The sequence below is a fragment of the Strongylocentrotus purpuratus genome, unplaced genomic scaffold (assembly GCF_000002235.5).
Source record: "Strongylocentrotus purpuratus isolate Spur 01 unplaced genomic scaffold, Spur_5.0 spur5_scaffold_1, whole genome shotgun sequence".
In the NCBI taxonomy this organism is placed as follows: Eukaryota; Metazoa; Echinodermata; class Echinoidea; order Camarodonta; family Strongylocentrotidae; genus Strongylocentrotus; species Strongylocentrotus purpuratus.
Window position 1 is genome coordinate 52,195,150 of NW_022145594.1, and position 17,201 is coordinate 52,212,350.

Consider the following 17,201-nt stretch of genomic DNA (forward strand, 5'->3'; position numbering starts at 1 on the left):
CGTAAGACAAATACTAAGTAAAAAGCTTATATTCTGTACTGTATGGAATTGAATACGGGCCCAGTTGCATAACATTTTTTGAGTTACCGCTACTTTTCACATTGAACTTTCCAGAGCCAGTGTGCACATGAAACCTTTAACATTTTGAGAGTCCAGTGTGAAAGTACCTACCTATACATGTATTATCTTCATCAGTCTTTGGGTAAGTTACACATTTACTGGTTATTTGCATCATTATATTAAATTATTAATTTGAAAATCTTAAAGGTATAGACCAGTTTTTAAAACCCCCCCCCCCCCAAAAAAAAAAAAAAAAAAAAAAAAATGAAATGGAAGCTCATATTACTAATCATGTGAAAGAATATGTTTTGACTAATACGTGATGACACAAATTTTGCCGGGAAACAGCCAACTGATTTATATATTTGGTAAATTATTATATCTATCCAGTCCAGATAGATATAATAATTTATTGCGTGGTCCCATATACATCTTTCTGTGTACAGTGCTTGTAACTTTACCAAGACTGGGCCAAATTTCCTCATCATTTTGATGATTCCAGAACCTTGCAGTGTACACCAATACTTATATGCTAGATGATCAACCTTTTCTGATCGATTCCACAACGTTTCTTTCACAATGCAATCGCATGACCAGAACTGGTATTTACCTTTAATCTTTGTATGTATACATTATGTAATTATTATGTATTCAATAGAAAAATAAAAATGAATTGAATAAATAGTGTCCACATTATAATTTTGCTTCATAATACAGTTAAGTAAACTTAACATAACAAATCATTCTGAAGAAGGAATGGCAAAGTCATGACACATTCCTAAACTCTGCTTTTATTGATTCAATTAATTCATAGTTGATTTAACATATTACCCAGAGGGGAATGTAATACCTGAACTACAGCCACATTAATATCGCCTAAAGCGTGATATGCTTAGTATTGCAATCCATCTTTCAGATATTCATACATTTAATCATAATAGTATACATTCGTGCCGCGGCAGGACTTGAACCTCTGACCTTGTGATCCACATATCAACTCGACCACGACACCTCTACCCAATCAAACTCCACAATTCAGTTATAGGCTCTCTTAAACCTCACTGATAATGATAAACTAGTAATTAAATCTGTTTTTTGATGGTAAAAATAACAATTCAAGGAATTTGTAATGATAAGATTGTTGGTTCCATCAATAAAAACTTTGGACTCCATCTCTTCTCCTTCTGCAAGTGACGTCATGTTGAAACGATGAAATCTGTTTGCTCTCAGACATTGTTATCAAGGCTTGACCTAAAAACAGAAACTCCTCGAAAGTGATCCCAACAAGACAATGAGATCCCTGATGCTCATTAACATTCATCAATGAGGTCTAATCTATCACAACGATTTCAATCTCCACAAACACACAACAGGGAAGCTATTTGGGAGGGTTTATAATTGTAGTTATCATTATATGTATGAGGTCTATATGACCAAGTAGTAATTTAGGGGCAGTCACTGTTCCAAAATGGCCAACCTAGCACCTGTACCATCTTGATACTGGTGAGAAACCTTTCTCTCACATTCCCTGAACATACCCCCTCGAGAGGTTTGTCATTGCTTCCACCGCCATAGCCATTCTGTCATCCTCTAAACCAGGATAACGGTTTCTCATTTCCTCTTCACTGCTCTTCTCCATCTCCGTAGATTGAGGCGAAAGGTCATAACGAGGTTTCTTGGGAGTTCTTTCTCCACTGCTACTCTCATCCTCCTCATCAACACTCCTTAGCTGCTCAATGGGGAAGAAAGCAGTCTGGTGATCATTTCTCACAGTACCCTGGTTCATTTCATGATGGTATTGCACTTGTGAGAGGGGTTGTCCACCATTCTCCAATGTCACCTTCGACCCAGGCTTTCTCATAAACTGGATGTTCTTAGTGACGGGAGTGCTCCTAATAACCTCCTTCCCGTGTGAACCTACCTGTATGATGTCATACAAGCTTGTCTCACCTGGCTCAGCTGATTGAATCCTTCCCTCGCTATCAGCTGATAGAATCCTGCCTTCGCTATCACCCGATTGGATCCTTCCCTCGCGATCACCTGATTGAATCCTTCCCTCGCGATCACTTGATTGAATCCTTCCCTCGCGATCACCTGATTGAATCCTTCCCTCGCGATCACTTGATTGAATCCTTCCCTCGCGATCACCTGATTGGATCCTTCCCTCGCGATCACCTGATTGAATCCTTCCCTCGCGATCACCTGATTGAATCCTTCCCTCGCGATCACCTGATTGGATCCTTCCCTCGCGATCACCTGATTGAATCCTTCCCTCGCGATCACCTGATTGGATCCTTCCCTCGCGATCACCTGATTGAATCCTTCCCTCGCGATCACCTGATTGGATCCTTCCCTCGCTATCACCGATAGAATCATTCAAATCTTCCACGTCAAAGACTCTCCTAGTAGATCCCTCAGGATTCTTAAGATCCAGCGTACAATCCACGATGATGATTGGTCCCTGATCACCCTCTAGATACTGCACCTGACTCGGCTCAAAGTCTACCTTCTCAGGAGAACTGGTCTTTCGTTGCTTAGCGCTTAGTTTCCTTGGTGATTTGCGTTTCTTAGATGACTAAAGAGAGGACAATGAAAGGGGAAGTTAAGAGAGGTAAATGGCAGGGGAGAAATACTCTTTTAAAGTCTAAACTTTCAATATTAACCACATCACTTAATGATAGGACATACCAGGCTAACTTTTGATATACCGGTAGCCATGTGGTATTTTGATATCTTATTTCATTAGTTCACATCACAGCATTCTGCATTATCCTTTCGAATTCTTTAAGGGGTAGGGACATTTTTACTTTCAATTCTTTTTACATTTTGATTTGGGTGTAATAGTGTGTTCAGACCATATTTTACATCATAACATGATGTCGTACAATGATAGTCTATGCATCCTAGTTAAGTTTGGTCCTGATAGAATACATGTGCAACTCATCATCACTTGATAGTTTTACTTGTGCAGTCCCAAAACTCTAGAATAATTTACCATTTGAAGTCAGGAAATCACCATCTGTGAATATATTTAAATAAAAACTGAAAGCACATCTTTTCAATTAATTGTAAATCTAAGCATATCAGGAGCTCTTGTAGCGCAGTAGAATATGTACTTAATGTTGGATAGTTTCTGCACTCTATAAATGTATTATTATTATTATAGTTGAAAGGGAGGTAAAGATATGTACAAATAAATGAATGAATTCCTTTGTGGCTCTGAGCAGACAACCTTAAACTCACCTTTCCCTTCTCAGCTTTCTGACTGCTAGACGACTGGGCTCTGCCATGTTCTTCCTCTTGGATAGTCATTAGGGGTGTGGTGATGGGCGTGGCAGTGGGTGGAGCAGTGGGCGGGGCAGTGGGCGGGGCATTGGGCGGGGCATTGGTGGTAGTATCTTGTAGGATCTGTTGAGTTAGCTCAATGCTCTCGTATCTTACCGTCTGTAGTCTCAAGAAACCATCTTCATGCTCTTTATACCTGCATGTCAACATTCAAAAAGACAACTCAACAGGTTACTTCTAGGAAGGACTAAACTGACATATCACTTTGCCTTATACTGAACTTCACATGTGCCATTTCATGTACAAATTATCTTAAAGCCCCACTGTCCTACTTGTAGCTACTTGCTCCCTCTGTATAGAAAACTTCCCAAATCGGTGCATGTTGGTCCCCCATGATCCTCTTTTTCTTATGTTAGTTGAGAGCTGAGTTAATGAGATAGCCACCTGTCAGTGACCTCGCTGTGTGGTCTAATCCTTTCTGGCCCAGTAGTATTGACGGTCTTTAAAACAGCCTTTTCAATTAAAGCTTTATAGCCATTCAGAGAATTGTTTTAAAACAGCCTTTCAGATTCAAGGTTAGCAATTTGGGGGATTGTTTCATAGTCAAAGCGGGCTCAAATATTTTCCACAGGAATAAACCTGGCTTGTAAATTCACGTACCAATTTTTGTTTCAAGGAGGACTAAATAAATGTGACTTTGTCTAAGTTCAAATAGTTGAAGATCATGTGATCTTTGACCTTTAAAACGAAAAACTAATCAGAATCAAGTACCTAAATCAAACATGACTTGAATCAATGTTTATCTTAAAAGTGATTGGCAGGGATATGACAGTATAAAAAATAGAATCTGACCTGAATCTGACGTGACCTGAAGGCCATTTGAAGCGATGTTTGTCTTTGAGATGATTGGTTAAGACATGACCTCTTGAGAACTTTGACTGGCAGACATGACACATGTAACGCTTCTCATCCACGTCCTGTATGAAGCCAAGAACAAAATTGAAGAGACACAGGTGAGAATACAATGGTAATAAGAACAAATATCATAATATCTACAAGTAATAGACCTATTGGGACTGCCTCAATGTACTGTCACATGCTTGATGCTGACAGGCATACTAGGTGATCTTGTGCAAAGTATGCTGAAGACAACTTCATATCAAATGAATTATTCATGATCCTTAGGATAGGTTCAAATATGTTGCGTTTTTGGTAAAAATCTAAATGTTTAGTGTCTTTGCTGTGAAGGTACAATTCTCAATGTCAAAGGAATAATAATAATATTGCGCTTTTATATAGCGCCCAATACATCGAAACAACAATGTGTCTAAGCGCTTTACATATTTATTATTACCCCGGTCATCAAATTCAGGCTTACCCATACACAATGTATGCACAGTCTTCACTCCCTGTGGAGCATTCCAGCCAGTCGCCATTTTACAAGCGCACACTTGCTCATCCAACAACATTAACTTCGCATCCTACCAAGTACTCATTTAACACTTGGGTGGAGAGTGGCAAATGTAGATTAACGTCTTGCCACAGGACATTAGTGCTGCGGCGGAACTCGAAGCCCTTACCTTGTGATCTGCAGTCGGGTGACTAATCCACTAGACCACGACACCTCTACCAGTAAGGAATGACAACTTCTGAAATGTGTTCTGAGTGCGCTGAGTGTCTTTGCTGTGAAGGTACAATTCTCAATGTCACAGGAATACTTACTGAATGACACCTCCTGAAATGAGTTCTCAGTGTACTGAGTGTCTTTGCTGTGAACGTACAGCTCTCAATGTCACAGGAATACTTACTGAATGACACTTTCTAAAATGTGTTCAGAGTGTGCTGACTGTCTTTGCTGTGAAGGTACAGCTCTCAATGTCACAGGAATACTAACTGAATGACACCTTCTGAAATGTGTTCTGAGTGTGCTGAGTGTCTTTGCTGTGAACGTACAGCTCTCAATGTCACAGGAATACTTACTGAATGACACTTTCTAAAATGTGTTCAGAGTGTGCTGAGTGTCTTTGTTGTAAAGGTACAGCTCTCAATGTCACAGGAATACCTACTGAATGACACCTCCTGAAATGAGTTCTCAGTGTACTGAGTGTCTTTGCTGTGAAGGTACAGCTCTCAATGTCACAGGAATACTTACTGAATGACACCCTCTGAAATGAGTTCTCAGTGTACTGAGTGTCTTTGCTGTGAAGGTACAGCTCTCAATGTCACAGGAATACTTACTGGATGACACCTTCTGAAATGAGTTCTCAGTGTACTGAGTGTCTTTGCTGTGAACATACAGCTCTCAATGTCACAGGAATACTTACTGAATGACACTTTCTAAAATGTGTTCAGAGTGTGCTGAGTGTCTTTGCTGTGAAGGTACAGCTCTCAATGTCACAGGAACACTAACTGAATGACACCTTCTGAAATGTGTTCTGAGTGTGCTGAGTGTCTTTGCTGTGCACGTACAGCTCTCAATGTTACTGGAATACTTACTGAATGACACCTTCTGAAATGTGTTCTGAGAGTGCTGAGTGTCTTTGCTGTGAAGGTACAGCTCTCAATGTCACAGGAATACTTACTGAATGACACCTCCTGAAATGAGTTCTCAGTGTACTGAGTGTCTTTGCTGTGAACGTACAGCTCTCAATGTCACAGGAATACTTACTGAATGACACTTTCTAAAATGTGTTCAGAGTGTGCTGACTGTCTTTGCTGTGAAGGTACAGCTCTCAATGTCACAGGAATACTAACTGAATGACACCTTCTGAAATGTGTTCTGAGTGTGCTGAGTGTCTTTGCTGTGAACGTACAGCTCTCAATGTCACAGGAATACTTACTGAATGACACTTTCTAAAATGTGTTCAGAGTGTGCTGAGTGTCTTTGTTGTAAAGGTACAGCTCTCAATGTCACAGGAATACCTACTGAATGACACCTCCTGAAATGAGTTCTCAGTGTACTGAGTGTCTTTGCTGTGAAGGTGCAGATCTCAATGTCACAGGAATACTTACTGAATGACACCTTCTGAAATGTGTTCTTAGTGTGCTCAGTGTCTTTGCTGTGAAGGTGCAGCTCTCAATGTCACATGAATACGCATCCCCAGCATTATGGCTCTCCATGTGTCGCCTCATATCTGTCCTTGTCTTGGCTCTGTCAAGATCAAAAGGGAAATATTCAAGTTCAAAGGTCATCATAACACAGGAACTATACCATCATTAAAAGAAGCACTGAATCAAAGAAGCAGACCAAGAGAAAGATATAAATTTCAGATGAAAAACTTTGACATATATTCTAATTATATCTATCATTCAGCACTAACTTATATAATTAAGTCCAGAAGTTTAAATTCCTCCAAAATATCAAAATAAAAAGAGTTCCAGCATTTGATCTTTTGTGCCTTGATAAAATATAAAAAACGAGTCACTACTAATCAATCAATCAAAATAGCGCCTTTTCCTTGCGGTTACAAAGCGCTGCACACACCGCTCCACCGCTCTACTACTATGATATAAACAACATTTTCTAAACCATACAAGAAATCTGAAAGGCAATCAACTGCCCTAGAAATGAACAAGAAACTTTTAAAATAAAAGTTGAAATCCTTATTTTTCGCCCAGTAATGAAGCAAGCACTTTACATTTTTTAAATGAAAATGGTCGGCATTATCCCTGGAGATAGGAAATAATGCAAAAACACTAAATCTAATTCATTCTTGTTCCTCTTCACCCCTTGGAGTCAGAAGGGCTTTAATTCATATGATTTAAAGGGATCCGGTAACTTTGTCTTAGATCCTTTAAAAAAATCCTTGATTTAGCTCATGCTGCAATGATAATTATAAACCTTGAGGCCAGTCAGGAACCCCATGGCTTTTACAAGCTGATCGCCTGTCTGATTATCAAGATATTTATGATTAAAAATCGGTATCAAATTTTGTGTTTGCAAAACGGTTTTCATAAACTACAGTCTATTGGGGAAAACCAGTATGGTAAAACCGGTCACTCAGAGGTTTTCACTTTTTTGAGGCACTTCTTGATCATTTTGAAGCAATTTGAAGTAATTTTGTCAGGGCTTCAATATTACACATAGGGCCGAGCATCTCAGATTAGCATTGCTAAACAATCCCTTTAAACCCAGAGTTATCACCCTTCCTCCTCCTCCAAACATGATGATATAAATTGTATATAAAGACTTACGCATGGTCGCAGAGTTCACAGGTGAAAGGTCGATCTGAGGAATGTCTCCATTGGATATGCTTCTTCAACACAGATGGCGCCGGACACGTCATGTCACAGAAAGGACATTTGTAATGATTTACTACAAAAACAAAAGAAAAACAAATATTACATGTACAATACAAAGAATGATAATGGATGGATAGTGACCAATTTTTGTGTCTCACAAGAGGCCTAAAAAAAAAAAATGTTGTATTGCCCTTTGCGACCAACCCAAAAATCTTGAAATTTTCTGTTTTTTAGAAAAAAAATGTATTAAAGCATTAAAAACTGAGAAATATCAGCCCCAAAAGGGAGTAAAGCATATTTCAAAAGTTAGAAGAATTTCTTTTTTGACCAACAGACCCATGTTTTGGCACCTAAAGGACAATACAACATCTTTTTTTGTTTAGGCCTGAGTATAACACATGTGTCTATATGCTTTAGAAATCTGAGCTTTGGTTTGATCAGCAACCATTCGGCATGGAGTTGTTTATATCATCAGGTCAGAACCAGAAGGGTGTTAACTCTGTGTTCAATTATATGCCCTTCTGGTTCCAAACAGAAGATATGTTTCATTTGATCATCATACTGATTAAAGATAAGTTCTGGTAATGATAGAAAGTAAATTCTCACAGAATCCAACAAAACTTACACTGAATGTTCAAAACTACTAATAAATGACATGAGCCAAACAATTTTTGTAGAAAATATATAGGGGCTGAGTAACGAGCATAGATAGATAAGGAAATCAAGGTAAGTAGGCCCAACACCATGTGCTTAACACAGGTCACACTACCAGTATGTGCAAATGAGAGTTGTTGTTAATATTGAAGATGATTTCCGGCATGTTTATGTGAGTTTGTTTTTACTTTTACTGGTTCAAACAATCAATCACCTGCAGGATAAACAATCCAGAATGAATTATAGCCATGTTCTCTCGACATATGATTCCAATACCAGAGCCCAAGATGAGCGTTAAATTTGATTAATATTGCACTGTGATTACACTATGATTACAAACAATAAAGAATGGCTACTTAGGATAAGAGGAGGTCAGTCTTACCATGATGTCTCATATGATCTCTGAGCAATCTCTCAGAAGCAAAGACCTTGGAACAATGTGAACACTGGTAGTTGGGCTCTGAAATAAAAACAGGTGCAGTGTCAGCCATAGTCATTGCCTTTACTCATGAAGGGATATGATATAATAAGTCATCATCATCATCCCCATCATAGTCACTATCATAAACATAAACACCACCATCATGATCACTCTCATCATCATCCCCATCATAGTCACTATCATAAACATAAACATCACCATCATCACTCTCACTATCATAAACATCACCATCACCATCATCATCATCATCATCACCACCATCATCATCATCATCATCATCATCATCACCATCATCATCATCCTCATCATAGTCACTATCATAAACATAAACATCACCATCATGATCACTCTCATCATCATCACTCCCATCATCACCATCATCATCGTCGTCATCATCATCATCATCATCATCATCATCATCATCATCATCATCATCATCATCATCATCATCATCATCATCATCATCATCATCATCATAGTCACTATCATAAACATAAACATTCCCATCATGATCATTCTCATCATCATCACCATCATCAAACCATCACCAGCATTATCACCATCATCACTCTCATCATCATCATCATCATCATCCTCATCATCCCCATCATAGTCACTATCATAAACATAAACATCACCATCATCACTCTCACTTTCATAAACATCATCCTCATCATCATCATAGTCACTATCATAAACATAAACATTACCATCAACACTCTCATCATCATCATCATCATCACTAACTATTCCAATCACTGTTCATCATTATGAAGAAGAACCAAGAATGAATATTTACCATCTAGTATACCCTGTCTATGAAAATGATCAAAGAACTTTGTTCTGTTGCTAAAGAGACCTAAACCATCATCACCCTCATAATCACCTATTATTACAATCACTGTCCATCATTATAAAGAAGAATCAAGAATTACCATCTAGTATACCCTGTCGATGAATATGATCAAAGAACTTAGTTCTGTTGCTGAAGAGACCACCACACTGACTGCAACCAAACCGCTTCTCTTGGGAGTGACATCGAAGATGGTCTCGAAGCTTGTATTTATCCTTCGTCTTCACTTGACATTCTGAGAAAATAAATCGAGTCAAAAGAACAATTGATTCCAAATTAAATGAAAAGCAGTAATGTACAGATTAACCCGTCTGTAGGGACTGCCCAAGAAAAACACAAAAAGTGGTCTTTGTAGACAGGTGGTCCTTGTAGACAGGTTCTTTAGTACATGTGGTGGTGGTTATTTTACCTGACTGCTAAGAAAGCATAAATGCTTGTTAGTAAGCAACCAGACGGCCAACTGCTTTAGGTCCTCCCCGAGGGACCTGGTAATGAGGATTAATGCCTTACCAAAGGGCACTAGTGCATGGACTTGGTTTTGAAACCTGGGTCACCGGATTACGAGACCACTGCTCTACCAACTGAGCTATTGCGCCTCTTAAATGAGAAACCATTTTCAAGTGAAACAAAAAATGTGGTCTTCATACACAGGTGGTCTTTGTAGACAGGTGGTCACTAAAGCAGGTTTGACTGTATTACATTCTGAAGAATTGTTAGGTCACAAAGCATAACAATGTTTTGCACAAAGTGACAAAAAAAGGAGGAAGGGTGAGGAAGGGTCAAACTGGCATTTGACATAGTACTCTACTTCTATTCTGCTACTTGTCAAAGCCTGTTCAGCATCTAGACATAGTATTTTTTGTGTCCACCTTTCAGGCATCACATAACTGGTATAAAGTTTGGACACAAATCAAAGTGCACAGTTGAAGGAAAACTTGATATATTGCAGCCCTGTTTTTTTGTTTAAAAAATGTGGATGCTTGAGCCTCCTGAGGCCTATTCCTCGACCAGCCCTAGCCTGTTTATACTTAAAAAACAGTACTGGCTCAAGACATGTGAACACTAAGGCTCTGCACTAACTTTTCCCATTTGGGTCCGGAGTACTTTTTTGTGGTATGTGTGCACCAGACCTTATGAACACGCAGAACATTTGGAAGTCTAGGCCCTGTTGCACAAAACTGACCATTGGCGGTAACTCTGCCATCAATGGTAACTACCATGGAAACTTTCATTTTGATTGGCTGTTGAGCCCTGTTTTTCATGGTAGTTACCATTGATGACAAAGTTACCATCAATGGTAAGTTTTGTGCAACAGGGCCTTGGGGTGAAATATCAGGGGTGTCACAGCATTGTGCGCTCTGTAAAGATTGTCAGTTTCATGTTATGCCTACAGGTAGATACTTAAATGAACAGCAAACAAGCTTATTTTCTGACCCAAGAAACAAGTCCATCTTTTTGGACATATCGATCATCTTCAGAGCGAAAAGGTCGTTATCCTGTGTTAAAATCCTTCTAGCTCTGAGCATAGAGGTGTCGTGGTCGAGTCGATGTGTCACCGGACCCTGGATCATAAGGTCCATGGTTCGAGTCCCGCAGCAGCACTAATGTCCTTTGGAAGACATTAATCTACATTTGCCACACTCGACCCAGGTGAGGTAAATGGGTACCTAGTAGGATTATTCCTTGAAATCCGCTGTGCCCTGACAATGGCTGTTGGAGCTAAAGCTAGAGTAATAATAATGTAATTTATGTAGAGCACACTGATATGTCTTAGGACAGGAATTGCACTATATAAGTGGTACATACATGTATACAGTAAGCTTGTGATCATACCCATTTGGGTTTAATAATAATAATAATAATATAGTATTAATGACTGCTTTGAGAGAAATAGTTGTTTTTATATGCTCAAGGGAAGGTTAAAATTGTGCTATTCCCCCGAGGCGTGCAGTCATTAATACTTTTATATGCCGAAAACAAAAGAGTCAACTAATGACACCACCTTGGCCTTTCTCTAGTTTATCTGCATGGTTGTTTTTTATGAGTGTATCTTTGAGAGTAGACTAGATCTAGATTCTAGTCTAAGCAAGATATTTTTACAATTTTGGGGATTGGACCAGCCCTGTGGGGAATAGAGAGAAGAACCTGCGCTTTCATATGACACCTCACTTTATGAGTATCACCTTCAGGATCACATCAGATAAAGGTTTGAATCTCGAATTAAAAAAAAAAAATTAACTTTTTTTGCATGGTCGCGCAATGCACGTAGACTGCATAGAGACTGCATTGCGTGTAATCTCTATGGGAAGAATATAGCACACAACATCGGGTGCGCGATCAGACACCCTGACAACTAGATCTATTTTCGTCTACGTCTATGCTGGTGCTCCATTTTCAGCAACTAAACTAACATGTTTATGGATAATTTCACGTACCCTTTTTGTTGTTCTTGCTGTCAGCAATTAGTCTTCTATTTGATAAGTTGAAATCTTGGGACAGTTTCTTTAGCCATTTTTGTCTTGTTTGGAATTGTCTTGTCTTGTATGAAAATACCGACCAATTCTTCGCACACGTACGGTATCCTCGATCGCTCAAACCATTTTTTAACATGTAAACCTATAGGGTAATCATGGAGACTGAACTATTTTTCCGGTAACCATGGTTACTGGGATTTTAGAACTGTTTTAACCATGGTTACTGGGAATTTTACAGAAATAGTTAAAGTTTATGAATGCAATTTCGACCAATCAGATGGCTGGATTTCTTAAGTGAGGTATATAACATTGGATATTTACATGTATATAGTGCACATATCCACCATGCATGGTGCTCAAGGCGCTCCAACTATTACCCGGCTCTGCATTCAAGGAAATCCTTCCTACCAGTACACATTTTACACCTGGGTGGAGATCGAGTGGCAAATGTAGATTAATATCTTGCCAAAGGACATAGCACACAATACAAATGAAAGACCCTGTACACTATATTACCTCTCCATTTACACGATAGAATCCCACGTTCAGCTTCTTCCATCTGACTGTGCATCTCAACATGACAATAGAAGTAGTCTGGATTGTTTGTCACAAACTAGGGAAGAAACAACAAAGAACATCTCAACATGACAATAGAAGTACCGGTAGTCTATGAATCGTCTGCGCTGTAGTATTCCGTCACAATGCTTTATTTTTAAAGATGAGAATTGAGAAGTATGCATTGATTATAAAACAGAAATTTTATAAATGGAAAGATACTCATAAAGTCCTATCAGCTATCAGCTCTACTTTGGCACTTTATGCTAGCTGGTTTTGATTTGTAAAAACCCAACAATTTGGAACACTTTAGTTTTCTCGTTCTGTCTCCCTTGCTCCCTGTTGTGTCTCTCTGTTTCTCTTTGAGATCTCTCCCCCCCCCCCCCCCCCCCCCCCCCCCCCCCCCGCCTTCCCCTCTCTCACTCCAGCCTGAGGACCATTTCTGTGTCGCGCACCCAATCAGCTGATAATATGTTGACAGTACACCTTGCCATTCCTCTCATTCTTTTCGACAGTTGATTTGGGGGATCATGCAATGAGTTGAGACACAGCAATGTGTGTAGGATGAGTGTGATTGAAGAATACAAAATATATAAAAACGGTCAGAAGCTGGACTACCCTCTCACATGCTCTCTCTCACTCATTCTCTCTATAAGCCTTTTCGTAATTACTATCTGCACATGGGCAGATAAAGGTCATTTCTGATAAAATTTGAAAACCCACCAGGACAGGAATATGTGCTCATGTTATGTAATCGTTACCTTTCATGTGTGCACCTACAGTACATTCTATGATACAAGAGGGCAAACAAAAGCTTTTCATGAAGCACGTACATGACTTTGGCATTGATTAATCTAAAATACACAAAGTGGGACTTCTCCATGAGTAAAAGATCTGTGGATGTTTGGGGTCATTTGAAGTTTGATGTCTTACCGAGCAATCCTCCCAGCTACACACAAATGAGCTTGGCACTTCAGGGATGATGTTTCTACTATGGGGCTCCAGCTGACAGGTTTCAATCTTACACCGTTCTCTCTCTACAGTCCCAGCCCACTTGATCCGTGTATGGTACCCGTGGAATAACATGTGTCTCAGAAGCGCTGCTGAGCCCTCGTTAGTGACATAGCCACAGTCTATCCATTGGCATTGGTAATCATCTGAAAATGAGAGAAATACCAGGCATGAGAAGAATCAAGATCTGACACCTCTGTTTTATCTGCAAAGAGCCAAATGGGCATTGATCCTATCAGGGTTCGCTCACTATTCATAAGACCACTGCTATTCATGAAGACTGCTATTCATGAGGAACGCTATTCAAAAAGAGCACTGTTCATAAGGACCGCTATTCATAATCAAAGAAGAGGGTCGCTATTCATAATACGAGAAGTGGGTAACTATTCATAATACGAAAAGAGGGTCGCTATTAACCCTCACAAAATTGAAATGAACAAAAGCAATAAAGAATTCTTTCTCTACAGCCTCATCTCCATTGTGTATAGGTCTTGCCTTTTCACTTTTCACTCATTATTAGTTTGTATATTGTAAGACATGGTTGAGTATTCTTGCTTTTTTAAAGTATCGATTGTAATAGTAAATTCAATATTTTTAGTTTTGTTATGGTAACTGATTGTACCAAAATACTTTGTTTAGCCGTTTAAGGGGTTAGGCTTGACTAGCACATGTGCTATTATCTGGCCCCTTTTACCAACCAATAGTTTCTCTTAAATCATTGTATGAAATGTATGTATTGCTGTTGGTAAATAAATCAAATCAAATCAAATTACCTGTTATAAACCCTAACTTCAAATCAAGGTGTATTGAATGAATGCACCCTTCAAAACAAACAGTATTAATGACTGATGATGCTTACCTGTATCGTTTTCATCTACATCAGCCAAACACTTCTCAATAGAGAGAGAGCCAGCAATGAATTCTTCAGCATGACTCATGAGATGTTCTGTGAAGGACTGTGTCGACATGAAAACTGAACTGCAACTATTCCACTCGCATTGCAGCTGTAATTGACGCCTCTGGTTTCTGGGTATAGGAGCCATTCTGTCAAGAACTCAGTAACACCTGACAGAACAAAATGGATTTGATTAAAAAAAGCTAAAGAAACGTGCATTTTAATCTAAAAGATCTATGAGGCTTGATCTAAAGGAAATTATGAGCCCCCACCCCTCCCATAATGTGGCACAGAGGAATCCGGGCTAACTCTGCTCAAAGACAACTCGGCCCAGCTGCAAAAACGGTCACTTTTCTCCATTTTACCCTAACTCTAACCCTAACCATAACACTAACCCTATATCCTGCAGCTTGATTCCCGGACTCGGACTCGGCAGAAGTCATGGCCGGGTAGCCAAGTGGGCTGAATGAATGAAGCACAAATACTCTCATCAATTATTATATCAAGTAGGTCTGTTTATAGAACATTAACTCATGAGACCATGCAAACCTATACGTTAAGATCAGCAAGCGCAAAGTTTAGAACTCGCGATGACATAAGCACGACTTCTTGCGCGTGTTTTGAACGGGCTGAATTGCGTGCAACGCGAATTTAAGAACCAGCAAATATGTTTTGGGTTCGCTCGATCAGCGTGAAAAATTAATCACACAAAAATAACAGCTTTTACAGTAATACAAACTAAACCCATTGTGGTATGTAGGGTCCATGCTAAACCTATAAACACCTACCGTATTTGCCGGCGTAGAGGCGGCAGTATTCTTGGAAGAGAAAATATCAAAAAGTCGGGGTGCGGCCTTTGCGGCGAAAGAGTAAAAAAAAAAAAAAAAAAAACTCAGTTCAAAACCAGCACAAATTTGCACATACGGGACTACTAACGGTACAATAACTATACCACTATGGTACAGGACGTTTCCACATAGGTCTAGACTAAGGCTGTGAAGGGTAGTCGAATGCTCGAGTACCCGCACGGTTGACAACTACTCGGGTACGATTTCTCGTACCCGAATATTCGGCCGCAAAAAAAAAAAAAAAAAAATTAAAATGTCCAGGCCGACGCTTACCCATGCCTGGGTGAGCGGCGGCCGCTGGCATGGTGCCGTCGGTAAAAATGTTTCCCAACTCGAGCACTGTCAAACTCACCACTCAGAAACTGGGACCAAATGTCTGGATTTCTGCTTGGACTTGGAGGAAAATGGATTATTCTGCCATCTTTGGTTTTTAAAACAGCATTGTTCACTGTTATTATTATTATTAAATCGGCGCCTTCAACTGCAACTCAAAGTAAAATTGCATGCGTTTTCGGCGACAGAACTGAGATACTGCTCCAGTGGTATGTATGGTGGTGGCAAAAAAAACAAAAAAACAAAAAAACAAATTCTCAATTTTTTTTTAAAAAAATCAAAAAAATTTTAAAAAAAACATGGCGTCCGAATACTCGAGTATTCGCCTGTAAGCATGGGAGTGTACTCGGGTACCTCATTACACTGTTGTGCACAGCCTTACCTTAGTCTAGACCTCTATCTTACCGACAATTTTTATCTCGCATTGTTGACATGAATACGAAAATAACTTCCTAAAACAACATTTGCTGCTATACATATCTTGATCTAAGTTTGTGCCAATGCATTGCAAAAGTAAAGGAAGGGACCGTTTAACGGAGCTGCCGCGAAGCATCCATCCGTAGTCGCCATTTTGTTTTCCATTTCATGCCATTTCACATTACACCGTACATTGTGGTAGGGGTATATCGGACACCAAATCTGCCTGCGATCACTTTTTTAGCTAAACTTCCGGTAACTTATAAGAATATTGATGAATTTGGTATCAGTTTGTAAAAAAAAAATAGTGTTTTACAAGAAAATTACGATTATTTTGTTTTGTCCGTTTTTTTTTTTTTTTTTTTTTCCTTTATTTGTTTTTTTTCCCCTCTTTGAAATGTCGAAGTTGGGGTGCGGCCTATGCGGTGCTGCGGCCTTATCGCCGGCAAATACAGTATTGTAATCTTCTTCTTCTTCTTCCAGTATACTACAGACCGCTGTTGCTATGTTGGTGTACATGCAGTGCTATTAAAAAGGCTCTAGACCTACAAGAATTCTTATGGGTAGGTCTATACTGCTGCAAGCACTCAGTGTTCGCTGAATTTTGCAAACTCTCTGGGAATGCGCCTTTTTACACTTTATTACGAATTATCAAATTGGCAACGCAAAAACAACTATTTTCGAGCCTAAGGCTAAACGTGTGTTATTTTCTCGGCTGATTGGACGGAAACGGTCCAGGCTGTCGACTTGGGTATGTACCTTATCCTTGTGGTACACACTACACCAAAGAAGAAGAAGAAGAAGAAGAAGGATATCAAAACTAGTCGACTTCGTCTAGCTTCTATCCTCCCCCCGGCCCCGCCCCGGTTCGCGGCGCGGCGCGGCGCGGCCGCCTAAGCTAGCTGCGCTCGGGGAGATTTTCCACCGATTCAGTCAACACAAATTACAGTCACACTCACAGCTACAGCATAAACAAGCACAGGCAAGAGGGGATTGTGTAGTTAATTCTGACAGTTTTAGAAGATGGGTAATTAATATTACAAATCACTGCAGCCTACGGCCTAGAAATAAATGTTTACGAATCCAATTTTACCTGTCTACCTGCTAGCTGCTACTTTTGCTACCAGTTTCA

General features: G+C 39.5%; 1 protein-coding gene across 3 annotated transcripts; it reads right to left on the reverse strand.

Moving 5' to 3' along the window:
• Window positions 1-835: 835 nt before the first annotated feature.
• LOC105438527 lies at window positions 836-17,184 on the reverse strand. 3 transcript variants are annotated; one of them, XM_030978468.1, is made up of 12 exons: window positions 14,867-15,037; window positions 14,436-14,641; window positions 13,499-13,722; window positions 12,527-12,623; window positions 9,679-9,771; window positions 9,483-9,542; window positions 8,624-8,701; window positions 7,540-7,660; window positions 6,358-6,496; window positions 4,198-4,322; window positions 3,304-3,541; window positions 836-2,635 (listed from the first exon to the last, which is right to left on the reverse strand). In XM_030978468.1, exons 2-12 carry the CDS (start codon window positions 14,617-14,619, stop codon window positions 1,580-1,582), a joined length of 2,415 nt encoding a protein of 804 aa, XP_030834328.1. In that variant the 5' UTR covers window positions 14,620-14,641; window positions 14,867-15,037; the 3' UTR covers window positions 836-1,579. The 3 variants fall into 3 exon arrangements, with proteins under 3 accessions (XP_030834328.1, XP_030834327.1, XP_030834326.1); XM_030978467.1 differs by lacking the exons at window positions 9,483-9,542; window positions 14,867-15,037 and adding an exon at window positions 17,163-17,184 and having other exon boundaries at window positions 9,619-9,771; XM_030978466.1 differs by lacking the exon at window positions 9,483-9,542 and having other exon boundaries at window positions 9,619-9,771; window positions 14,867-15,035.
• Between the last annotated feature and the right edge of the window lie 17 nt (window positions 17,185-17,201).

Excerpts from the sequence above, each read along its gene's own strand:
- LOC105438527 (XM_030978467.1), bottom strand. The coding sequence starts at position 14,619 with ATGGCTCCTATACCCAGAAACCAGAGGCGTCAATTACAGCTGCAATGC. Across the intron at positions 12,624-13,498 it reads GTAGCTGGGAGGATTGCTCG|TTTGTGACAAACAATCCAGA; the intron begins GTAAGACATCAA and ends TTTCTTCCCTAG. Across the intron at positions 7,661-8,623 it reads AGATCATATGAGACATCATG|TAAATCATTACAAATGTCCT; the intron begins GTAAGACTGACC and ends TTGTTTTTGTAG.